The sequence below is a fragment of the Eumetopias jubatus genome, unplaced genomic scaffold, assembly GCF_037043125.1.
Source record: "Eumetopias jubatus isolate StellerSeaLion01/CBP00866 unplaced genomic scaffold, mEumJub1_p1.0 scaffold_2, whole genome shotgun sequence".
Classification (NCBI taxonomy): domain Eukaryota; kingdom Metazoa; phylum Chordata; class Mammalia; order Carnivora; family Otariidae; genus Eumetopias; species Eumetopias jubatus.
This window is the reverse complement of record NW_028274808.1, coordinates 113,381,119-113,408,721: the sequence shown is the minus strand read 5'-3', so window position 1 is coordinate 113,408,721 and position 27,603 is coordinate 113,381,119. Positions and strand designations below refer to the sequence as shown.

Genomic DNA, 27,603 nt, shown 5'->3' with positions numbered 1-27,603 from the left:
GTAATAATATTTTATTTTAACATTCAACAAATATTTATTGAGTCTTTATTGTTCTAGCTGATGGTGGTATGAACAAGGTAGACCAAGCCCTTGCTCTCATAGAGTTTATGTAAATGGTGGGGCATGTTTTACAGATAACAAGCAAGTAAATAAATACACAAAATAGGATAATCTCAGATTTAGATTGGGTAGTCAGGGAAGTTCTCCCCAAGGAGGTATTTGAGATGAAATCTCAGTCATAAGAGGAACCCAATCACCAGAAGACCAGAACACAGCAAATAGAAAATCATTCCAGTGCGATGTGTTTGAAGTACACATAGAGGACTATGTGGCTGGAGCATGGTGGCAGGAAGAGAAGAGTGGTGTGAGATGAGGTTAGAGGGTTAGGCAAGGGTCAGATCTTGAAGATTCATGAAGGTCAAGAAAAGTGGTTTGGATTTCATCTTAAAGGTTAAAACAGGGAACAACATGATCTAATTTACAACATAAAATGATCTCTTTGGCTGCTGTGTAAAAAATGGATTATACAGGGTCAAGAGTAGAAGCAAGATTACTTGGAAGACTGCCACAGTAGTCAAGAAGATGAGATGATAGTAGGTTGAATTTGGTGGTAGTAAAAGAGAGAGAAAGTGGATCCATTTATAGTTCCTATAATATTAAGCATGGTATCTTGAAAGTAACAGAAGTTCAATGTATATTGCTAAATATATGTATGTGTTTCAAAATAGTTTCACCTTCTTAATGTGTATATTATCTTCAACACTTTCTTGCCTTGAATCACATAATATGGCTTAATATATTCCTGTTTGACACTTGGGAAGCCAAAAAGAAAAAAGAGTGGGGGGGGAGCCCGTATTTAAGGAAACAGTAGAAATCTTGTAACAGTAGGTAAGCTAACAAAGAACTGAAATGATGGAGGGTCATATTGTTAATTATGGAAAGAAATAAGTTACTTGAAACAAATGGTAAAAAGTTGAATTCAAAAACTATGATAGGATAAAAATGGGCAGGGTATTCAAATGCAAAGATTTACATTTTAGAAAAGAGATCTTTTCTCCATGAGCATTAACTAGAAAAGTGTGCCTACAGAGCATGTGAGTAAAGTGAATTCTCATTAAAATTGAAGACTTTTCCAGTTCTAACTTTGATTTCTCTGGAAATATAAACCCTTCATTTTACTGTCTTGATATGATAAATTTCCTAATAAGTAGCTAATACTTTCTTACCAGAAAGTAAGGTTTATTTTTCAGAGAGCGCTACATGTAACCTGCCTTGTTTCTAAATTAGGAATCTGAGAAAAGACAGGCAATTTGGTAGGTTCTCATTCTTTTTCACATATACTTTCCAGGACATGTTAGTTTTTCACCCATGAAGATTCACCCTGCATGATAAAATCAATCCAAATTCCTTCAACAAAAAACAAAATCCTGGGGAAAATGGGATCAATTTTTGCCACTTTCCACCTGAAATGCTAAATGGGCCCTGAATCGTGTGAAACCTGGCCTCAGTCAGTGTGAAAACTGGCTGAAATCTGTATGAAAGGCAGTCTGGGTTCATCAAAGTAGTTCATGAACTTTGGCCAAACTCACAAGGAACCTGGTCCAAGTCTTAGTTTGTAATGCAACATGAAACCAGGTGAATTTCACATGGTTTCAGGTTTCATCCTGAAAATTTGGCCTGGCTTTGTAATCAATCATCACTTTTGGGAACGATGAAAGCCAACACACCTTTTTGAAAATGAGGACTGCGTGCATACTGATGACAGCTGAGCTGCGAACCACCCCTTCACTTCCTTTGCCAAAAGAAGATTTCTCAGAATGGAAACAGTTTCCCCCTTACCTGGAAAGGGCAAGTTGAGTGATTTTGATATGTCGTGTAGAAATAAATGATACTCGATACGAGACATGCCACGTGAATAATCATCACATACAGAGCAAGTGGCAATACTCTAATCATTTAAGGTTATGAGAATTTTATTCCATTCACATCCATGACAGATATCATGATGTTTAATCTCCTTGACCATTAACATGAGCTTTTAGCTTGAAGCTAGTCATCGGCTAGAATAATTGCCATGAGAAACAAAATGCTCTGAGGCATGGTCATTATTTTTATATAAAGAAATGGCTGAAGAATGGAAAGGAAAACAAATCATAGCCTACCTTCTATCTAGTTTAATAAACATGAAGAGATAAGACTACAAATTTTTCAGGTTTGCATCACTACATCTTTTGCAATAAAACCTCTACTGCAGTATAAATGAATTCAATAATTAACTACACACAGCACATTTTACAAAAACCCTACAGTTTCTGTTTTCAACCTGAAAGTTTTAAACGTGCTTTTCCACTGTAAAAAATGACTCCTCAACCAAATACTCGCTTTTGTGCATAGTGACATGAGAAAATTGAGAGGTATGTCTGAACGGAGCCACTACATCATTGGAACAGTATGTCTGAACATTTGGGTAATAAGGCACAGATGTTAAGCAGAGGACTTGGCACTACCAAGGTAACAACAAAGCATTCACCATTGTGTTATAATGGTTAAAAGAGCCACATTTGAGAAGAGTAAAAGAATGCCCCTCCTCCTTGGAACGCTGTTATATTACACCTTTTATCTGCTTAAAAATCTATAAAAAATAAGAAATTCAAATAAGTATTATTCAAATTTATGATGAAGAATACAAATATAAAATGTATTAATATTTTCATCTATAATATAACATATTGATGCAATAGCACATAAAGTTTAACTGCAGAAAAAGGCCAAATTCAACAGGAATCCAAAACAATGCATGCAAAACAATGCATGCAAATCTGAAGGACCCAATAGCCATCGGAATGGTGGTTGTTATTGACTTTTTAGTAGTGATCTGGCCCTTCATCAGTAGGGCTAATTATTGTACAGTGTCCTATTTATAGGTATCAACTTAAAGCAATGCTACAGGATATACCCATTAATTATTATTAAGGCTATTTCACTTACAAGTGGTACGGTATTTTTTGCCAGCTATTACTAAACCATGACACAAAGGCATGTTATAAAGCCAGGGCTACTTTAATTCAATAAGTTTGGAGCTGAAAACCAATTTTTTTGCCCAGGATTGGAAGAATACAACTTACCCGAGGTCCCTGATCACCTTGTTCTCCCTGTAGAGTAGGAAGATGAGATGATAGATAGTTTTAGCGTAAAGGCTGTATTTGATGATCATTAAAAAGACTAAAATATAACACAGCATAGATCATACCAATGGATTTCCACTAACTTAATTAGTTTCTGCTACACATTTTCTTACCTTATCACCTTTTGGACCAGGAGGGCCCTAAAAAAAAGAAAAAGAAAGAAAGACATGTTTTAATAAATTTAAAAAATTGTAGCTTGAATAGATCAGCTAGTTAGCTGCAAGATTCATGCAAAGGGCAAAAAGGTATACCTGTTAATGAGGTTTATCAAGGAATTTTAGGTTCTAAATTATAATTGTAAGATGGTTAGAATGTGAAAGTGGTATAATACATATACTATTATATATAGTATAATGGTATATATAGTATGGTATATATCGTATACCAGTATGCATGGTACTATACCATACTGGTACATATACCAGTAAAATATGGTACTATACCATAGTATATAGTATATATATACTGCTATACACACACACACACACACACACACACACACACACACACACACACGCACACAGAGAAAAGAGCACAAAGTCCACATGTCATAAGTATATAATATGCTGGATAAATTTTTACAAGCTAAATGTACCTATGCAAGTAGAAATCAGCTAAGGAAACCCAGAAGGACTGTGGTGACATTTTCTTGTCATTACTCTCAACCAACAGTGACTCCTATTTCTGATCTCTGACAAAATAGTTCGTCTGTTTTTGTAGTTACAGAAATGGAATGATACCTGTATGAGTCTGACCTCCTTTGCTCAATGTGTAAAATGTATTCATAATTTTGTTGTGTGCTGTAGATCGTTTGTTCTTACTGCTTTATAATATTCCACCATGTGAATAAACCATAATTTGTTTATCCTACTTGGTTGATGGCCCTTTGTTTCCAGGCGTTTCTATGTCTTGACTACTGAAAATAGTGCTACTACAAATATCCTAACTTTATGTCTTTTGATTAAAAACTGTATGCATTTCTGTTGGGTATAAATCTAGGAGTGGAATTACTGGGTTATAGAAAATACCTAATATGTTCAATTTCAGTAGGTACTGACAAATAGTTTTCAGTGTGGTTCTAACAATTTACACTCCCATCATCAGTATACAAGAATTTCACTTCCCCTATATCATCACCAATACTCAGCATTTTCCATCTTTTATTGTCTTAGACATTCTGGTGGGAGGTGTAGTAGTTTCACACTGTTTTAATTTGTATTTTTCCAGTGATTAATTAGCTTAACTCCTTTTTTTTTTAATTATTATTTAATATATTGTCCCACTATTTGGATTCCCCATCTTAAGTACCTACTCATGTCCTTTTTTTTTATTGTTATGTTAATCACCATATATTACATCATTAGTTTTTGGTGCAGTGTTCCATGATTCATTGTTTGTTCATAACACCCAGTGCTCCATGCAGAACGTGCCCTCCTCAATACCCATCACCAGGCTAACCCATCCCCCTACCCCCCTCCCCTCTAGAACCCTCTCAGTTTGTTTTTCAGAGTCCATCATCTCTCATGGTTCGTCTCCCCTTCTGACATACTCCCCTTTTCTTCCTCTCCTGTTATCTTCTTCTTTTTCTTTTTTCTTAAAATATGTTGCGTTATTTGTTTCAGAAGTACAGAACTGTGATTCAACAGTCTTGCACAATTCACAGCGCTCACCGTAGCACATACCCTCCCCAATGTCTATCACCCAGCCACCCCATCCCTCCCACCCCCAACCACTCCAGTAACACTCAGTTTGTTTCCTGAGATTAAGAATTCCTCATATCAGTGAGGTCTGCATGTGTTGTCCATTTCGCAACTTCACCCACAAAGTGTTTATTCACGTCTCTTGCCCTTTTTCTCTTGAGTTGTCGTTTAGACTTACTAGAGTTCTTTACATATTATAATATCTATATATATCGAGAGAGAGGTGTGAGAGTACTTTACATTATTCTGAATATGAGTTTTCTATCAGTTATTTTTTGCAAATATATTCTCCCACTCTGTGTACTGTGTTTATATTCTCTTAACTAGGTTTCGATGAACAGAAGTTTTTAATTTTAATAAAACTCCATTTAAGATTTTTTTCTCTTTATCTCTTTTTGTATTCCACTTAAGGAATCTTTGCTTACTCCAAGGTCATAGAGAGGTTCTTCTATGTTTATTCTAAAAGCTAAAAGCCTTATTGAAACTACTATAACACTGTATGTTAACTATACTAGAATTAATTTTTTTAAAAATTAAGATAAATAAAAAAGAGATGTAATGTATACATATATATGATATAATATCACTCAGCCATAAAAAAGAATGAAATCTTGCATTTGTGATAACACAGATGTATCTAGAGGGTATGATGCTAAGTAAAATATGTCAGACAGAGAAAGACAAATACCATATGATTTCACTCATATGTGATATTTAAGAAACAAAACAAAGAAAAAAGGAGACCAAAAAAGCAGGCTTTTAACTATAGAGAACAAACTGGTGGTTGCCAGAAGGGAGGTTGGTGAGGAGATGGGTGAAATAGATGAAGGGGATTAAGAGTACATTTATCATGATGAATACTGAGTAATGTATTGAATTGTTGACTCACTATATTGTACACCTAAAGTAAATATAACACTGTATGTTAAACTTATACTGTTTGGGATGGCATGGTGCCCAAACTGAAAGAAGAAAACAACAACAAAAAAAATAAAATAAAAAAATAGAGGCTTTATTTCTTTATTTTCATACTCAGATCTAAATTCATGGGGAACTGATTTTGTACATGATGTGAGGTCAAAGTCAAGATGCTCTTTTTCTCCTATGTGAACATTAAATTAACCCAACACCATTTATTGAAAATGAATCTTTTCCTCATTGTAGTACAGTGTTATCTTTGTCATAAATCAGATAACCATATAGATGTGGCTCTTTTTAGGATTTTCTACTTTGTTGGGCAGCTGTCTGTTCTTAAGCCACATTGAGATTTTCTTTATCTTTGAACAAAAATGCCAGCAGGACATACTAATTCTAGAGACATCAATACTTTTTTCCCCTAGCTCTTAAAGATGAAATCATGTTCCAGGGCTCAGCCTACTTGAGGAATTGGAGCATTTCAGAGTTACCTTCAATCTCTCACTTTCACCTTTGGCAGGGCTGGGAGACAAGTGTTAAGTCTAGACTAGAAGCACAGCCAAGGTTCTAGCAAAGTACTCCTTCCTAAGTCCTTGCAATGTCACTTTAGGTGGAAATGTGGGAATACTCTGTCTACTAAAATATCTCCTGCTAAGTATCTGCTGCAGAGGAACTGTACTAAATTCCTACTCTCAGTTGTGACACCTCTGGTAACAGCTGTGAGGTTATCATGAACTTAATAATAACAATAATATCATGTCTTGTAGTTTATATATTTTACCATCAACAAAGAACTTTCATCTGGTCCCAATCCAATGAAGAGAGTATTATGATATTACTTTTAAAGATGCCAAAAATGAAACTCAAAGATTATCAAGGTTAGGTCTCTTGCAAGTGAGTTAGCCAGGACTTTAACCTAGTCCGTGTGACTAGGTTAGGATGATAAGTGTTGGGACACAGCTCTAGAACTAGATTCTCATAGAGAATGATGACTATGTGCCTGCCTTCAACAGATGACTTCTGAAATGCTGCCAATTACATTTCCCAGTATCCTGGGTAGTGACCCCAAGATCTCAAGTTCAAGATGAGAAAAAGAGTAATTGTGGAGGGTCAGCGAGAGAGAGAGAGAGAGAGAGCTAAGATTAGGGAATCAAGTAAACAAACCCTTGTTTCTCTTGTTCCAAAAATAATTTTGCCATTAAAAAAAAGAGAAACCAAGGAAAATATTTTTCTTTGTTTTCAGTAAAATTTTAATGTTTTATTAATGTTTTCAGTGAATCAGTAGTGAGTAATGGGTATAGACTGTGTGTCCACCTCTGTAAAATGAAGTTTGAAGAATTTATTTGGTTATTTTTAACACATATGAAATGTTCTCTAATGCTCTACAAGTAGGGTTTTATTTTTGGTGGGGCAAAGGAAACCCCAAAAAAGAGTGAGAGGATACCTACCATCCAGTCTAAGAACTACAGTGGAGATTCTAGTCTTGATTGAAATAGGATGTTAAATCTATTTTGATTTTTATATACATTTATATACAAATGCCTATAAAGAGTTTGGCAATGTTCTAGGCACTGATGGAAGATATGGTGGGGGAAGCTGATTTAGAAAACCTGAATGGTGTGTTTCAGAAAAGCTTAATAGTCTGGTGCCACAGTTAAACACTTTCCGATACCAGCATTAAGAAAAACTCCCCTAGAAAATCCAGCTACTATAAAGTTACTTATAGTTACTATGGAACCCCTCCCCTGCTCCCACTCCTTTCCCCCCAAAAGCTTCTTCTCTTTGAAGTTTAGTTTGCTTTTGCTGGTGAGATTTCAGAGGCCAAGCCTCTCATTGTACCAGTCCTCTAAAGGCACTTTATTAGGTTATATGGCATGTTTGAGGTCAAAGCTTTTCTAAAACAATTTTACAGTGGGGAGCAGAGATGACTTTTTTCCCCAAAGTCCAATGACTAATGCCAAAGCCACATATGAAAACTAGACCTCTTTAGACAGCTTGCCATAAGCAAGGATCCTTAATTCATGAACACATAAAAATTTGCATTCACAATTGAGCAATAAAATACTGCTGCTTCAAAAGGGGATGTTTCTGAGCAGACAGAATGGCGTCCTGGCACCTGCCAGCTCAAGACAGAACCGAAGCAGAGGTCAACCTCCATTCACAGCTGTGGCGGCTGCTTCGGACACTCCAGACCCCACTTGTGCTCTTGGGATTAATGGCAGGTGTTTTCTTCTGCTCTGACTGAAATCCCACTCTTCTTTCTGAATTGGATCCTCTTCACTGCAAATATGGATTGAATTTGAAGGAAAACGTGGACGACCTTAGTAAACACAGATAGTATTTCAAAATTTGGGAGCCATGGTTTTCTTCTAGGTCAAAATATTACAAATGAAAGAAAGGTTTTTTTGATTATTAACTTTTAAAATTAAAGCTGGCTAACTAAGTTATTTTGTCCTTAGACTGATATTAACAAAAGGATAGGCAATAATTAAAATGAATGAATATTTGAATTACAGTATATTTTACCATGTCATTTTGTTGCTTCCAACTGCACCAAATTAACAATTTAATAGTTAGTGGACATATTTGTTGTTCAGGTATCAGTATCAGTGATTCATTGGTAACTATTTGAAAATAAAACTTTGCTGCTAAAACAAGGTTGAGGTCAATGATAAGTAAATATAGTAAAATTAGTGGTCATAAATAAGAGAATAGTGAGTCATTTATGACTCTTTATGTAAGGCTTGGGATTCCTGTCCTTCTGGTCTGGTCCAGGAGGTTGGAGTCAGATCTTTTATTGTGTCCATTTAAATAAATAAATAAGAATACTTGAAATGATTATTTCTAATTAATTTTATCTTATTAGCCCTAATTACATAAATTTTGAAAGTGCTAACAAAGCTTTTATTATTAGTGTTCTTGGTCAGTAGTTGGAACATTTCTTTTAGAGTGTTGTTAGAGTGTTATTAATTTACTACCAAAGTATTTATAAATATTAGTGCCAAACTTCAAATTAGCCCTTTTTCAAATTCAGAATTTATGGCAACAATCCTTCTGTTTGTACCAAGACTTTAATGTGGATCTTGGCCTATACCAAGTTCAGTCTCCCCAAATCTATTTTTATCCAAGTAACTAAGATTTTAGATCTTTTTCCATGCTCTATTACCTATTTCAATTAAATTATAAAGCCAAATTAAAAGCATTATGAATGAGAGGCACAATAATTGAGATTCAGTAAAATGTTGGATTTCAATCTGCGTAAAAGTAATTGATATATAGCTGGAAAAGACATATATTCATGGAGCCTGGATATCTCAGTTAAGACATTTCATTCACTAGAACTGTAAATTTGCCTACTTTGAATGGCAAAAGCTAAAGGGGGAATGATTTTTTATAGATGGCAATCATGAAAACAAAATTAAATTCTGCTAGAAGTTTAAAAAAAATGGAAAAGAGCAAACGCTGGACATTCTTGGCAGCCAGAGCTGCTGGAATAAGAATGGAGTTATGATTCTTATCCCAGAAAAGTGTAGATCATTTTCACTTTTGAAATATAACAACCCTTTTTCTGATTAATCTTTTCATTACCATAGAATTATGAAGACCAGCAAGTTTCATTTTCTAAGCATTTATGGCCAACTACCAGCCAGTCAATGTGCTCTGAGTCTGGAGGAGGGATATGTAACCATAATTGTAATCAGTGGAATGAACGCTGTGCTGTGGCAGTACAGAGAGAAAAGAAAGTGGGAGAACTGGAGTTCCAAAGATGATATTGGAACTGGCTCTTAAAAGTTGGCTAGAGATAAAGGGGACTGGGAAAGGGTGAAGCGGTTCAGGCGGAAGGGGAGAACATGCTAAGTGTGAAAGAGTATCATGCTATCAGAGAAAGACAAGGAGTTCAGGGGAGTAAGAACATATGTGGTGGGGGGAGTAGAAATGTGGAATAGTGAGATTTGGGAAGGTTGGCTAGTAATACCCAAGTCCCTGGGCCAAACTCTGTCATCAATTTAACAAGGGAGTGGTAAGATCAAGTGTGCTCTGTGGGACTCTGAGAGCACAGAATGTTAGACTTCTTAGGAAGTTGTTGCCTTGGTCCAGGAGATAGATGGTCATGGAAGCAAAGGCAAAGTTCTAGATTCAGAAGACATTTCTGAGATAGAACCAACAAGACCAGTTAGTGGAATGGACATGAGAGCCATTGACAGATCACCAACATGGTGATTCATTTGAAAGTTCACAATGTAGTGCATTAGCAGAAAATGGTTGATGTACCCTGCTTCAACTCTGATGAACACAGGAGCTCCAGAGCCAAGTAAACCATATAGAATTTTAAATCTGGTTTTAGGGGTATTCAAATCCAAACTGATTGTCAGCAGCTTTGGCTAGCCCAATCAGAAGTAGTTGAGAAAGAAGAGAGAAAATTCTCTATCATCACTGTTGGGTAAAAGGAGCACAGATGACATATGGTGGTCATACTGTGCAGCCAATCCTTCCTCTGTGTTAACTTATTAATAAAGTACCCCTTTATTACATTTCTTCCTCTGCTTTTTAGACTGCATGCTGAACGTGGGCTTACTATAATTAAAAGCTATAATTTCCCTAGTTTTTTAAGGATAAGGAAGACAAAGTCTACAGCATTGGCCATTCTCAGGCATTCTTGCAAACATTACTTTATCAATGTTCACAGTCTCCTACTGAGGAAGGAAACAGGGAATATCCCATTTTCCCTTATTCAAGTAGGATAAAAGCCTCAATTATACAGATGGTAAGATTTCTACCTACTCTCTGACTGCATCATGAACTTGGTCCGTTGTGCCAATGAGATAGATGCTCTTAAGCCATACATTCACAAATAAATTGAATTTGGTAGTTTTTAGCAGGTATCTGAAACTCACAAAATCATACTGCAAATAGTATTAACAATGGAAAAATCCAGTGCTTACATGAAAAATAAGGACCCTAGCTATTTACATGTTGATAAATCTACCATACTTCTGAGTAAAGTGTTTTATGCAGTTAGCTTAGGCTCACTTCTAACTAAAATGCGAACGTGTGTTCTTCCAATTATATACCTAAAACCTTGAACTCCATAGTTTTCTGTTTTACTAGCATAATACATATTTTTAGGGACATTTCTTCCTAAAATCACCTTTTTTTGTTTCATAGACTTTTAACTTTGCAAATAACTTCAACGGGTAACGTGTAAATTTTAAACTTTTTATGGAAAACCTGACATGAAAATGTAGGAGGTCCTATATGTAAGTATAGATCTGTGTGTGTGTGTCTGTGTGTGTGTGTTTGCATGTGATTTCTTTTTAAATGCTTCAGAAAAAAATAAAAATAAAAAGCAAAAGTATAGGGGTGCCTCGGTGGCTCAGTTGGTTAAGTGTTTAATTTCAGTTCAGGTCATGATCCAGGAGCCCCGGAATTGACCCCTGCATCGGGCTCCCTGCTCAGTGGGGAGTCTGCTTCTCCCACTGCCCCTCCCCCTGCTCATACTCTCTCTCTTTCCGTCTCACTCTCTCTTTCTCAAGTAAATAAATACAATCTTTTTAAAAATTTTATAAAAGCAAAAGTATAATTTGGAGAAATTATTTCAAAATAAACTACATAAAGTGTCTTGGTGGTTAAGAGCTCAAGATTTGGAGTCAAACAGATTCAGACTGAAATCCTAGTTGTGATCACTTGTGTGAACTTTGGCAGGTTAATTAAACTCTTTAAGCCTCAGTTTCTTCATTTGTAAAATTGGGAAAACAATGCTTATTATTTGGCTAACATAAAACGCTGTCCATGAAACAATTTGTAGAATGCCTGATTGACCAACAGTAGTGATTATTAAGTACACAGTTAATGTTTTTAATATTTTAATTATGGTAAACATAAAATAAATTTTTTTCCTCAGATATCTGACCTGAGGATAAATAAGGTAAACATAATTGATTTCCTAAAATCAAGAGGCCATGTGGTAAGAAATGTGTTAGGCGTATGGTTGAAAATGTTTGGAGAATACAAGGTTTAATATAGCTTACCTCGATATTTAGGAACTATTACCAAAAGAAAACCAAAGCAAGACAAAAACAGTTCATTGCAGTTTTAACTACATTACTTTAATGACTAACCAAGACTACATTTTAGGCCCTAGAACTACCTAGTTGCCCTTAGCATATAGTAGGTGCTCAATCAATTTTTTGCTGAATTGAAACATCCTGAAAGAAAAGAATGCAATAAAACTCCCGGTGTTCAAAGCAGCAACATATAAAGAATTATACAAGAACCAGATTCAATGTTGTTGCAGAAGAGCCGTGTTTATTATAGTGTCAAACTCTGCTAAACCAGGGAAGGGAATTATAGCCATCAACAGATTTATAGCTTCAGACTTTACACCTTTCATTTTGCATTGAAGATTAAAAGAGACCCAGCAGGAAAGGGGGTAGGTATAAAAAGAAATTTCAAATATCTAAACCAGCCTCACTCTTGCAAAACTAATTTTTACAGCTATTCTTTTCTGGGCATTTTCTGTGGTGAGATCGTAACTTTTAAGTTCTTTTGTGATGCCAGTTCAAGCCCTGAACAAGGGACTGACTATATGTGCCCACGCTCAGTCTTAAATCATAAGCAGCTGCCATAAGGAAGCAATTAGTGGGGTCTAGCACTAAAAGAAAATTTAGAAAAACTAAACATTTAAAAAGGACTCTCAAAAGTAAGACTGATGTAGCTCAATGGAGTTAAGGGCTTATAAAACAGCAGGAATCAGGGAAGCTCACTCTGGCTTTCTTTTCTAACACAATACAAATTAAATACAGCCAAATTACTGCTCCTGCCAATCAAAACCAAGGGCTCCCTTCTCTCTAGCCTCATCCCTTATATCCAAATGTTTTAAGTGACTGCTAAAATTTTTTGTTTAACTTTGCATTTTTTTTTTTTTTACTTATTTTTAAGAGGTCAAATAAAATGAACTCCATGGTGAAAGACTTGGAATCCTAAACATTCTTTTTGTTGAAAGAAAGTATCAAACTTGCTCTCTAAATGCCCACAGTAGCCCCTGTGATTTTACAGCTAATGGTGTAAGCTATCCTATGATACTCTTACCCCCCTCAATAGCATTCAAATGTATAAGGAGGTATATCCATCTTTAAACCTTGGGTTTAATTTACAAGAGTTTATTTCAGCATGCTTCCTAATATACTGTCCCAACATAATTTTGCCCAGGCTACTCAAGAAAGTCTGGTTTGCAGGTCAGTTTGATTCTTTGCTTCATTCCTAGTATTTTATAAAGCGATACAGTTTTGTGAAGGGGAACTGAGCGCAACACAGGGATAAGGATCGATGTCTCTTTGAGTCTAAGGAGATACGGAGAAGGAATAAAAAACAATCAACTGTCAAATTAGACTAGAAGAGCCTGAATCTCAGGGCTTGTCTATGATTCTCAAGCTTCTCATACAAATTAGAAGCCCAGTCTCTAACACTCTCAGTTGATGACTAAAAGATCAAAAGCTTTTAATGTAAGCTTCTACAACTACCGTGCTCTCCATCTCCAGATTCTTCTGTAGCTTCACTTCTCTCTGTGGAGCAAAGGTGATATTGTACCTATGCATCCGTGCCTCCTCCCCAACCTTGCCTGCTATGTGTCATTGCCCTCATGTCTTTTCAACCAATACAGTTCCCTTGGGTTCTTCCCCTTGCTCTCCAAACACATCCATTCACCCTCCCCAAAAGTTAAAGGGAAGAAAAGTTGCTTTTGCCCTCTATTCCCTCACTTTAAGGTCCTATCTTCGCCAAACTATCTCCATCAAACTTGTTTAATAATAGATTGGCCATAGAAAGAAAGAAAATTGGATTTGAGGAAAGAGAAGGGAGGTAGCAGAGTAGAAGTCATATTTTTATAATCTGGTTTTAGGAAAAATAAAAGTAACAGGAGTTGAAATACATATTGGTCTTGGGGGCATTTCTTTCCATTAGGAAGAAGAAAGCTAAGCTATGAGAAGGGAAACTGCTGAGCCAGTCTTTGGGGCCCTGGAAAGGAGTCACCCTGGGCTAAACTAAAACTAAATAAACCAGAGCTTTGGGGAGGAAGGGTTGACAAAACCCAAACATGTCACGATTGCCCAAATTTGTGTCTAAACCTTTTGTCTTTTCACTTTACTCCCTTCATCAGCTATCAAATGTACCCTCAAGGCTTTAATTATTACCTGGCTCATGTCCTCAATTCTTTTCCAGGCTGCAGTGCTGCATTCCCAACTGCTCACCAGATGTCTAAGCCAAGATACGCCATCATCAGCTCAAACTCATCATTCTCAAACCAAACTTCTCAATTTCTACTGCAAGCCACTCATGACTCCTGACCTTCCTGTTTTTGTTAAACACACCACTACTCCTCCAACTCTAAAAGGTCAGTGTTGTGTTTGATTCAGCAATTGGAATCTATTGCCAAGTCCCAGAGATTTCATTCTCCACAAAATCCCTTGAATCTATCTTTCCATATTTGTTGCCAGCATCCTTATTCCTGGAAAACAAGAATAGTCTACAAGCCTCTCCAGGTCTTCCCTCACTTTATTCCATCCCACATACTTTTGTCAGATTAGATTTCCTAAAGCACATTCCTGAACATATTCCCCAGCTCCAAAACTGTCAAGCGCCCAACGAAAAAGTCATTATAGGCAACAGTCCTCCACGGTTGCAAAAGCTGTTACAGGAAAGGTTGCAGGGAATCAGGCCAATGCCATTTGACCTGCTGATCAACAGAGTATTACCTGCCTCTTGATATTATGAAGAAGGGAGTATACTACACCTTCATAAGAGATTATTCCTAAAAATTGAACCAGAACCTAATCAAACTTCTAAATGGAAGTTGCAGTTTACGAGAAATACAGAAGACAGGGGAACAAGTTAAACAGCACCACGAGGATTTAATTAGATCAATCCAGAATGTGGGGCATTCCATATACAGATCAACTGTTGTGGGAAAATTGGTGACGTGAAAAAAAAGTTTTTAGGAGAAGAGGCCTAGACAGTAAAAGAGACCGAAGAGTTATAGCAATTAAATGCCAACTGGGTTTGGGATCTTGATTCAAACAAGCCATCTATAAAGAGACATGTTTGAGACAACCGGGGAAATTTGAATATGATGATAATAAGAAATTATTGTTGATTTTATTAGGGTTGATAATGAAATGATGGTTATATTTTAAAAAGGCCCTATCAGAGATTTGTATTTTAGTATTTGCAGATGCAATGACATGTTATCTAGGTTTTGCTTTTAAATATATCAGCAAACAAAACAAAACAAGGAAAACAAGGGAAAGGAATTTATGAAACAAGATGAGCCATTGATAATTCTTGAAGCTAGGTAATAGTTCCAGGGCAATTTATGATACCATTTTCTTTTCCTTTTGAGTATGTTTGAAAATTGCCCAAAGAAGTAGTTACATAATTAAAAATTTTATTTTAGGCGACCCTTCAGATTCCCACCAAATGAAATGTTAATTTCTGCCTATGTCCAAAGTCCTCTATGATCTGCTCCTAACTTTCCTTCTCTGTTTTAACCCCTCTCCCACCCCTGCCCCGATTCTCCACATGAGGCTCCTGTCCTCCAGTCAGCTTTGAATACTAGCTGTTCTCAGAAGACCCTTCATAGCTGTCACCACTATATTTCTGTTTATGCCATTCTTTCTACTGAATAAGCATTCTTAATTATCATTAGACTTGGAATAATTATAGCATACCCTCTTGAAACCTCTTATCTGGCAACTTGAGCTATGGAGCTATTTGGGAAAAAAAAATAACCATAGCAGAAATTTGAGTTTCTAAAAGAAATGTTAGTCCCAGTACAAATGTTATTCCAGTAAGCATCCGGTCTCCACCCCTCTACAATCTCACTGTCATTACAGCCCGTCATTGATGGCTCGTCTCAGTGATTTCTCTTCCCTGAGCTTTACTTGACCCTCCTTTGGAGATGTTCTCCCTGTTTTGAATTCCTAAAGCACTTGTGACTCTTTTGTAAAACTCAGCTGACCATGCTAGGTATAAGATTTGTGCTTCGTACTAAGCTATCAGGGGTCCTAAGGGCAAGAAGAGAGGTATATGGGGAAATATAACAAACAATGCCTTTGGAGGCTTTAACATGTACTGAAACATGACCTTTGGCAGGTCACTTAGCCTCTCTGACCCTCAGTTTCTGCATCTGTAGGATGGAACAAATGATATTTACCTCATATGGGAGTTGCAGGAAGTAATTAAAAGAACATATGGTCTGTAAATATTATTTCCTTCCACTCTTCTCTTCCTAATTCAAATGTAGTCTTGTATTTTATACTTGGTAAGTATCAATAAATATATTATCAGGTTTCCTGCAACAAAGATCTCTAAGAAGTTATCAGAGCCAAAATTAGTATTCCCTGAATAGCCTGCTGACTGTCAAAGTCACAGATATATGTATGGCCAACATGCTTCCAGTGAATGTTTATGAGGATATATTTGATTTCAGCTAGAAGTTGTGCTTTTTGGGGTCACTATAATTTCTCATCTGTTGACTCATACCTCTAGTTCAGAGAGTAAAGACTAATAGTAAAAGGAATAAAACAACTTTGCACAGTCTCTTGAAGATGAACTCTACTCAGTGAAAGATCTTTTCTCACACCTCAAATACGGACAGATGTTTTTGGCTCCTGTCTGCCTCCTGCCTGTGACTCCCAACTTTTAGAATGTTCTATTTTTACTCTCCCCACATTTTCAATACTGAGTCCTTCCTAAAACCATGGCAATATTGCTTTGAACACCATCAGACCACTAAAGTTGCTAAGTAACCTCATAGCTGGAAACCCCGTGACTATAGTTCAGAGCTGATGGCTCTCCTTTAGCTTCTCTGGCAACACCTTCTCCTGGGTCTTCCACTGTCTGATGGGGGTTTCTCTGTAGGAGACCTTCCTTTTCCTCCCTCTCTCTGTACTTAATAACTAACCCTCCTCCACCCATGACTTCTCTTACCCTCGATATACACTTTCTGGGCATCGCACTCATTTCCACAAATTCAGCTATTACTTGTCTACTGCACATCTAGCTGTGGCTTCTCTCCAGGACGATGCCTACTGCCCACTCTACATTTCTTCCTGAACATACTCTTCTCGCCTCAGATCCTGATGCCCACCACTAAGACTGGTTAGTTTTCTTCGAGTAAGTTGCTTGCACTTCATTCAGGGTCCTGATGGTCCACACTGAGACTGTATTAATTAGATAAGAAGGCTTTCCTCCAGGAAGATGCAGCTCCATGCCAGAGCTCATAGGTTGGCAAGTGAAGCACGAGCTGAATTTCAGACCTTCCCTGTCCCTTTGCTGAACAGCTTTGCACAGTACACAACCTGCACGAGTGTAAATGGTAGCCCTGAGTTTATTGCAAGGATAAGATTTCTTTCAGAAAATGAAAACCCCACTGTGTTTATTCTTTTCCAAATAGCTCCATAGTTCAGGTTGCCAGGTAAAAGGTTTCAAGGGAAGTGTGTCATAACTATTCTTACTAAATGATACTCAATATTTATTCAACTATATCAATGAAGGATGTCACCTTTGATTTGTTTTCAACTCAGTGTATTTTTTTAAAGATTTTATTTATTAATTTTTCAGAGAGAGATAGAGCACAAGCAAGGGGAGGGGCAGAGGGAGAATCAGGCTACCTGCTGAGCAGGGAGCCCGACACGGGGCTCGATCCCAGGACCCTGAAATCAGGACTTGAGCCGAAGGCACGTGTTTAACCCACTGAGCCACCCAGGTGCCCCTCGGTGTCTTTTTTTATAGAAAGACTATTTACTGAACATGAACTATGACAATAGATTATGCCTGATCTAAATCTTAAATAATTAGCATTGAATATACTGACCATTTGAAAAAAATAAACCTGGAGTGTAAAGGCTCACATTAACTTCAGGAGGTAGTAGAGTCTACCTCTCCCCGTAACTACTCTACCCATAGTTATTATTTAAACTAAGTTTAATTGTGGCCTACCCAAAAGAAAGAAGGTAGAATAAAATGTTTCTGGAGCTACCTTTCTACCTACTGTCTTATCGCATTCCTCCATTTTCATGTCCACATAGTGCAATAAATACATTCTATATTTAAAACATGGTATCAACTAAATATGACTGGAGATATTTAGAGAGAAAATAAATTTAGCTGATTAAGACTTTTGGCTGGGATATCAAAATTGTCAAACCAAGGAATCCATAAAAACGTATATGTGAAATTACAGACACGTATAATATTACTTGAGAAAATTCATAAATTTTTTTGAAGTTTGAAACATTTCAAAGTGAATTAATTTTACTTCACTGAAGAATATTTTTAACTAAAACTCTTCACTAGCTTTAGAAAGAATAACACACACAAGTGTACACTAAGTATTTGTTTTAGAGAATCCTATACTAGAATCATCTCTAACAGTGATAATCACTTTTCATGAATTTCTTAATTTTAAAATTGAACTACTTAACCTAAATTTCTATATGACTTGAGGCCATTATTCTACTGGATGTTTATCCAGCAGATGAGGTCCCATTATAAGGGTTATATGATGTCATGGCTGTCTCAGTGTGAACGCTCATATAAGAGGGTTTGTATGCAGATGTTTACATGTGCATAAATAGGACTTGAATAATAACATACGTGCCATACACTGTTCTAAATGCTTCATTAAGTCGTGTATTAAGTCAAGCCAACCATCTTTACTTTACATTGAAAAACTGAAGGAAAACAGATAATTTGCCCAAAGTCATACAGTTTGTAAGTGACCAGTATTTAAATGCAGGTGTCTGCCCATGTAGCCCATTCCCTTAACTCTACTCAGTGTATTCCGTATGCTCCCTTCAAAAACAGACTGCTAAAAGCTGATATTTTCAGTTGTTTCAGTCATTTCATCATTAAATATATATAAAATTATCTTTAAATCTGAATTATTAACAGTAGGTATTTATTTTATATTTTTTAACTTTATTTTCTTATTTTACAATGAGAGAGAGAGAGAGAGTAGGGAGGGACACAGGGGGAGGGTGAAGGACAAGCAGACTCCATGCTCAGTGTGGAACCCAATCTCAGGACCCTGAGATCACAACCTGAGCCAAAACCAAGAATCGGCCGCTTAACCGACTGAGCCACCCAGGCGCCCCAGTTGTAGACATTTATTCAATAAAAATTTATTGTGCAACTTTATATATATATCAACACCAGATAAAGAAATTGAGATACAAAGATGAGTAAGTTCAGGGATTGATAACAACTTCAACATATGTAAATCAAAGTTGGATTAATTAATTTAATTATTCGTGAAAGTCTATGTGCCATTCACCTTTATTCAGGCAGAATTAAAAGGAATATATGTGATAGAAAATAAAACAAGAAGTTGGCAATAGGAAGTAGTTCTTCAATTAATTTTAGTGGGAAAGAATTTTAAGCTAAAATTAAATATTGAGATGACATTTTACCATTTCAATACACAAATCACCATGTTAAAAAAAGATATATGGATATAGTAAAATAAATAAGCTGTTATACTATGTGTATAGTATGTAAGTTTATATTTATATAGTATTAAGCATATAAATATACAAGTCTATAAATATATATAGGTATAAGCTATATGGAGTACAATGGAATCTTTCAATTAACCAATTACTTAATCAAATACCAAAAAAATCTAAAATGGTGAGACTTTTATAATCATTCTCTTCATCATATAACCACCACATAAGATACAGATAGTGGGGAATGATACTACTTTTTCAGATCTAGCATAATTTATTCAGGAATGAATACATTACTATTTTAATATGATAGTTCTATTATGTATGGAGCAAAAAAAATACCTTCTATACATACACACACATACACACACACAAGCACGCACACTGACACATGCTTTTCAAATTTCTTGGAGAATGTACATGTCCTCCCCCTGCCCCCAAGTGAGACTATATGGATCTGAAAAAGGCTGGACTGGAACACAAACATGAAATATGGGAATTGCTAAAGTGTTAGGTTAGAAGGAGCTTAGTATATAATTAAAAACATATGAACAGAAAGTTAAATATTGTCCCAAAATATACTGTTTTATTTGGGAATAATTCCTTATAAGACACACACAGCTTGATTCTTTACATTTTAGTAAAATATTGTGAAATGGCAGTGACAATGTCAGAACAACAACAAAACAGCAAAAAGGGATTTGGGGTGGGGGAAGGCAATGTGACATCTTCTACTTCTTCTCAAGTGCATTTGAAAAAATACAAATGGAAGCCACACGCCTTCATGTGCAGTTGTCTGATGGTATTTGCTTGTGGTTTTCTCTTACATTTTTTTCTCACTGAGTAATACAGAATTACAACATACACGCCGCATTAGTCCTCCAAATTCCTAAGGGAATTATATCTCCTTTATGTTCACATGCAACTCCAAAGGACAGTTATGAGGAGGGCTTTGAAATTCTGAAAATTGTATGCAAAAGAAATGCCCTTGGTACAGAAGGGGTACCTTTCAGTTAATACAGTGGTTCGACTATCTCACTACCTTCTACTGAACATACTGATGGAGTTATTGGAGACGAAGAAAAGGCCACTGTATCTTTATAATGCATACAAGATGGACTCCTGAGAAGGTTTTTTAAAACTAGTTTCTATAATTTCTATTAAAGTATTTATTAGTGGGAGAATGTTATTGTTTTAGAAATGTGGCATGAAACACAACCACCAGAAACTACTTTCTGTAACTGTCTTGATTATTAAAAATCAAAGATAAGCCTTGAACCCTACAAATAAATGGTTAAAAACTAAAATAGTACATCTTAAGTATGGCCCTGGGTTAAGGCTATCTGTTTATTTTACCAAATATTAAATATCAATATAAATAAACTACTATAATAAAAGGAAACAAAGGTATCCAAACTCTCCAAACCAAGTGGAAGTGAGATATTAAAACTGACAAATGTTCAATAAAATCTCAGAGCTTTGAAACCTCAGAGGCCTGTTTTAAGTGGCATTATTGATGACACATGGTATTACTGACAGGGTATTTAGAATCATGAAGAGCTGAGAGTTTTCTCTCTTCCTCAGCTTCCTTTTCCTTAAACTCTTGCATTTACCATTCATAACTCAACATTATTTTTTGAACATCTACTGTGTACCAGGTACTAAGTGAAGTGTTATGGAGGATACTAAAGATGAGAGAAGGCATAGTTCTGCCCTTGAAGACCATAAAAGCTAGTAGTCCAGAGAGAAGGGATGTGTATAAATGACTATGATATAATAGAAAGAGGAAAAAGTACAATGGAGGAAATTAGTATTCGCTAAGTGCCTGTCATGTACGAGGCACTGCATTAAAAGTTATACATATATTATTTTAATACTCACACTATCTGTTGAGGTAAGAAATTATTATCTCTGCTTTACAGATGGGGAAAATGAGACTCAGAGTGATTGAGTAACTTGCCTAAGGTCACAGAGCTTGTAAGTGAAAACCTAAGGTTTGACTTGCAGTCTATCTGGCTTCGCTGTCTATGCCCCTCTAGTGTAAAGGAGTATAAAAAGCTGTACACAGGGGCACCTGGGTGGCTCAGTAGGTTGAGCATCTGCCTTCAGCTCAGGTCATGGTCCCGGAGTCCTGGGATCGAGCCCCACATCTGACTCCTTGCTCAGCGGGGAGCCTGCTTGTCCCTCTGCCTGCCACCTGCTTGTGCTCTCTCTCTCTCTCTGACAAATGAATAAATAAAATCTTTAAAAAAAAAAAAGCTGTACACATAAAGTGTTGTGGAGATTCAGCAAAAGAAAGAGCAGATATCTTGATGGAAGAAGTGTCATGTAAGTATGAAAGGTGACCATATCTGAACGTGTGGAAACTGAGTATATCTAGGGGCTAAGAGGAAAACAGTTCTGAGAAAAGGCTATTCTAAGAAGACAAATGAAGAAAAACATATTTGAAGAGAAAAAAACATACATGGTTGTATTTGGCTTGGATGATGCATAGTGTTCAGAGCATTAAATGAAAAATTAGTGGGAAATAGGGCTAGAACAACAGGCCAAATCAAAGGATTTAAATGTCGGGCAAATAATTAGATTTTGTTGGCCTCTAAGTGGTAATCACATTGAAATTTAAAGTTTTGGAGTCAGAAGACTTACATCATCAGAACCATAACAGAACAACTTTATCCAGCAGACATATATGGGATGATATTAGCTGCCACTATGCTCTAGCCTACCCCTCAACATCTCCATCATCAAGACAGGAAAAAGTTGAATGTTCACTTTCCTGACTCACCTCCCTTGCAGTCATGTCTGGCCAGGCAGGCAAGAGTCATGTCCTCACAGCATGAAGAATGGCAATGGCCAGGATCAAAAGAAAAGGGTCAAAAGGCATAGAAATGTGGGATTCTGTCAGGTAGGCAGTGAGCAAGAAGGATTTCACCGTGGTTGCATAGAGCATGAGCACCTCGACTCTCACACCTGGTAGTAGAGAGGAGAGGAAACGGAGGACCTGGGATGAAGAGCATCACGTAGACAGAGAATGATAGGCATGGGGAGCCAGGACTCAGCTATCAGAACAGAGGTGCCTGAATGTGGGCAGAAACTCAATCATTAGAACTAAGGCATGGCACCAGGACCACACTTAGAGCAATGGGTCACTTGCATGTTGGAAAATCGTTTTCTTAAATGCCTCATGTTTAAGGTCCCTATTACACCTGGGGATTTCCAGATGTGCAGGTGTTGGACAGGATTTGTAGGTGGGATTGAACTCATCCTTGGAATGGTGGATCTGCGAGAGTTGAGAGAACTTCAACACTCTCCTTGACTACTATTTAAAGAACTGTCAAAAGAACAGAGACTGGGTCTATCTTGTTCACCACAATTTCACAGCCTTATTGCTGTGCCTTGTACATAGGAGCTAAATAATCCTTGAGGTGTTGACTTAAACTGTGCTAATATGAATTAATAAACAAATAGTAGGGTGACTTTCATTTCAATAGATTAATTTTGCCCCACCTCCCAAATAATTTTCATGACCTCTAGTTTGAAATACAAACTCCATCTGTCTTTTTTCTCATTTCTTTTCCTCCTTTCTTCCCTGACTTGCTCTCTCTCATCACTTATTTTTTCTCTTCTTACCCAGCCATTTTTCCCCCGTGTCTGACATTATTTACTCTATCCCATTCTTTTTCCTCTCCAAGGATTTGATTTCCTTTGATACGACGGATTCACAGCAGCATTCTCTCCATTCACTTTCCTGCCTCTTTTCCCATCTTAACCACAGCTGCTAGAATTGCCTTTTTTTTTTCTTTCTTCCTAATACCCTTTCACCGTCTCATTTCCCTTGTCAAGAACCATTTGCTCACCCATTTAGGTAAATGCAAAGACTCACCTCTCTTCCCTGAGGCCTATTTTCGTATTCAGTTTCATACTATCCCTGCCATTTAGCTTTGCAGTCCTCATCTTAACAACCTAAGCTAAATCCATCTAGGCTGTCTTCAGCTTTTGGAAGATGATCAGAAGAACCCCCTGAATAATAGACATTTTCCCTTTTTACCATCAGCCTACAAAATAAAACCGTATTAATCTGGAAGTCCTAACTAAAGAAGGCATCATACCAAAGAAGCAGAATTAAGCCTTTCCCTCTCTAAGGAAGAGTTTTGCACTGAATAATACCATGAATAAGATGACGTGGGAATGTTCAACCTATGCAAGAACACTCTACTGTCATAAATATTTGCACATGAGTAACAAGTTGCCAATTCTAATTCTGTCCAAGTACTTTAGTAAACTTTAAAGGATGTGCAATCTCTCAACTCAAACATTGACAACTTTTTTTTTTTGAAGTTAGTTGTTTGGAAATCTGATTGTATCTTCCCACAGGAATCCTAATAAAATATGGCTTATGTTCCCAGCTTAATCCACAAAAACATATTCCTAATGCACCAAAAAAAATTCTTATTGTACAATAGAAACAGTTTTGGTAATGCTATCTTAATGGAAAATCCACTGTGAATTGGGATTTGGGATTTCAGAAATGTATCTCTCACAATGCTACGCAGGCAGTGGGAGTATGGATTTTCAGTGCAATAGGTAGTCCAGCTAAGGAGTCGTCCCTCAGTGACATGGTTATGACTCAGGGATTGGGTGAGAAACTTGGGTTTGAGGACGAGTTAAGGGAACTTGTTTGGAGAAATCTTGTTTAAGTAGCAAACTTTCTTCTTTTTTTTTCCCTCCCTTAACTAGTTACAAAAGGAGATGGGGAGAGAGGGTAAAGAGAAAGTTTTGCAATGTTCATGCTCTTTCCTTTCCCCACAGTTAACAATATGTGCTAAGGAGATCCAAGGATAAGGGAGGAGCAGTATCAGCAGGGAAGGAATATGGCACTTTAGTTGCATTGAAACTTACATGTATAAATAGCAAAAAATAAGTTATGAAGAATTTTAGCTCAGAAATCTTATAAAATTAGGGAAATTAAAGAAGTAGATATTTCAAGAAAAAAGTGGATATCATTTTAAGTCACCAAAAAGTTGAAGGAAAAAAAGGGAAGACATATCCCAAATTATAAGTTCCTGTACACACTATACACACTGTATGTGAATAAAATCATTTTTAGTAAACAAAAAAACAGAACATGAACAGTTTAAGAGAAATTTGATCAAATAAAAGAAAACTTCAACCATTTAAAAATCCATAAAAATTTCCTAATTTAGATTTTAAAAGTACACTGCTTGCTTATTTACTGTATATACATTATAATATATATTAAATAGATTTAATGTGTAGTTTATATAAATTTACTCAAAGAAAAAGTGGATTCATGGTAACTGGTAACGTAAGATGTAATTGTATAAAATACTATAACTCTGCTGCACATATTGATAATCACATTTACTACATCATTTCTAAGTGTTCATATTTTTAGATAGACAAAATTTGTTCTTGGAGGTAAAAGCCTATTTAGTTTCTACTTTTTGCAGAAGAAATTTCCCAAGAGTAGATTAGAGGCTGGGAAAGTAATACATTATGATAGGTGGTAGGGAATATAAAAATACAGATGGAAAGGAGCCTGTATATCAAGATACATCTATAATTTATAAAAAATCTCAGTGCATAGTTAATAATCATTAAGCACTAAATTTAAAACTCCATTAAGAATTACTTAATTTAAAATCTAAAATTGGAAGTTTCTTTTGAAAAATGTTATGATGATGATATAGAGTTAAGAGGTAGGTCAAAACTTTTCCTTGGGGACATACCAACAACTCTTTGCCTATTTTTTGTGCCATAGAAAGATAATGTGAGTTATTTCCTGGCTTTGCATTTCCCCTCATGCCAATTCTTCCTGAATCCATGGCTTACCATTTTGTTGTGACAAGAGGGAGACATTTTGAACAAAATGATCATGTGATTCGAGTGTCCACTAAAGGCAAACAGATAGCCAAGGTGAAGGAAAACCAGAGCAAGTCACAATTTTAAAATGCCAATTCTATCTTCCTTGAAAGGTTCCAAAGTTTTCAAGTACAGACAGTTAGATAGACTTTACGTTTTTAAGAACCATGATATATTTTCAAGTCTTGGTTACAGTGATTTATCATGTTCTGCCCATTCTTGGCTCCCTACGCTGGTTTGTCACTGGTTTATCATCTTTCCTCTGCTCATTAACTGTGGCTGTGAACTCAAGATTTATTATGAACATGTCCTTCTTCTTAGCTATTTTCTTTAACATCTCATTAACTAATATGCTTTCAATGCTGTCTTTTTGTCCCATTTTCCAAGTCTTTATACCCATATCTGAAATTTCCCCTCTTTGTTTTGTCTATAGGACTCTTGCACTTGGACACTGTCGCAGATGTAGGTGCCAACCCTCACCACTGCCTCCCTCCAAGGCAGCTTGAGGATACAGGTTCCCCACGTCCTACGGCTGCCTGCATTCCTCTAGCAGCTGGAGAGCGCTGGACATTCTCGGCCACACCAGAAGTGCCGGGGAGTTAACACCCAGGCACAATTCTCAACAATAGAGCAAGGGAGTTTAGTAGATAAATACATCAATTTCCCCGGCCTTTCAGTGGGCAGTTCTGAGACAAGCTCTATGGTCTCTCACAGCTTCCTCAGGAATACATCTGTTTCCTGGCCCTCTTGCCTCTCCTGTGTCATTTCCCTACTCCCTCACGATGCTTACTGGGATTGTCTTCCAAAGAAATTACTTGTAGCCAAATCCTTATCTAAAAGACTGCTTTAGGGTAGGCAGAGGTAATCCCAGCTAAGACAGAGGTCCTATTAATACTTAAAATGTGTTACAGATCATAATAATCTCAAAACCAGCACCCCAACTCCTTCTCTCCCCTGTTATTTTACCTTTTTGCCTTCTCTTGAGAGCTGAGTGCTACAGGGGTAGAGGTTTTTACAGACATACTTTATTTCTGCCCCTAGTTTTATGGTGTCACCCCAGGTGAGTCCATGGATCTCTTCTGATTCGGTGTGTGTGTGTGTGTGTGAGATGGTTCTTTCCAGGGCTGTTTCAAGCATTAATAAAATAAAGCATGCAAAGCACCTTTTACTTTGACTTCATCCCATTATAATGCAGCAGTTTCAAATTTAGGAAATAAGCTACAACTTTCTTTTCTGGGTTTTTTTCCCTCCAATAATTGAGCCAACTTAGAAAATAAGAGTGGAAATCACAAATAATAAGAGTATTCTCTGATATGAATATAAACTAATTACACACCAAACTTTTTCTCATGAGTGTGGTATGAGAGTACATGGGGTTTTTTGTTTTGCTAGATAGCCTTAGACACGGAGCTCATAAAAACTATAATAATATTCTCATGGTCTAGTATGAGAATTAGCCCACAACAAACAATTTGGATATTGATCCACAAAGATATCATGAAAATTATTTATTTACAAAATAATCCAAGGCATTTGGCATATCAAGGGGAAAGAGACGTAAGAGGAACTCAATAAATAGCTATGTTATTCATGGGTACCATGGTGTTAAAGGTAAAACATTAATAATGGCTTTCCCTTCTCCATAGCTTCCTACAGACCACAATCAGTATTAATATTGAGTGTGTTGTTTTTTACCGACTCTTCATTTCTGACAACTCCCTTCTTTTGGACTTTCATCTTCCTACACATTCTTCCCCTTCCTCAAATTTCCTCATTTTCTTCAATATGATTTATAGCTCTAAAGATTTTTCTGTTGACTGCATTCACATTTAATTATAAATCATGTCTTCAGCAGTTGGTTTATATTGAAAATGTAGATCAAATTCAGTATCTGTCTGTAATGAATCAAAAGTCACTGGTATGATCACAGTCTCAATAATCAGAGTCTGTGTGGATTTACGGCAACATTATTAGTACATGATTAATCAGTACCTAACGCAAACCAGTTCATACCCGACATCCACTAAGTCATTTTATCTTACATTAAAGTCCTGTGGCACTGTTTCAGATCAGTTAAAGAGTTCTGCTTTGTATGATAGTACATTGTTAAACTTGCCATCTGGCCCAACAGCTGATGTGGCTCACACAACCCTGGAGAGGCCCCAGAGCTTTACTCCTGGGAAATATTTGGTCTACTGTGTGGTGTCATGATTACTGGTTCATAGCTTTTTTATAGCCATTGAAAAAAATTGCAGAAAAATCTCCACATTGAGGAAATCCTAAATTGAAATTAATTTGTTAGGAAAAGAATTCACTTACGTGAGGACCAGGTTGACCCTGAAATTGAAAAGAAAAAAAGAAAAAAGAAAAACAATTACAAAATTGCCTTTTTAAGTGACTATTTCACTAGCAAAA

The 27,603-nt window shown here is 36.5% G+C and overlaps 1 protein-coding gene across 1 annotated transcript in view; it reads right to left on the bottom strand.

Annotated features, from left to right (window-relative positions):
• The window catches only part of COL25A1 (collagen type XXV alpha 1 chain), a 452,975-nt gene that overhangs the window by 149,292 nt on the left and 276,080 nt on the right, over positions 1 to 27,603 (bottom strand). Inside the window, exons 5-7 of the mRNA XM_028121315.2 lie at positions 27,508 to 27,525; positions 3,299 to 3,325; positions 3,126 to 3,152 (exon numbers count right to left, since the gene is read on the bottom strand). Coding sequence (XP_027977116.2) covers positions 3,126 to 3,152; positions 3,299 to 3,325; positions 27,508 to 27,525 — 72 coding nt within the window. The remainder of the gene's footprint in view (positions 1 to 3,125; positions 3,153 to 3,298; positions 3,326 to 27,507; positions 27,526 to 27,603) is intronic.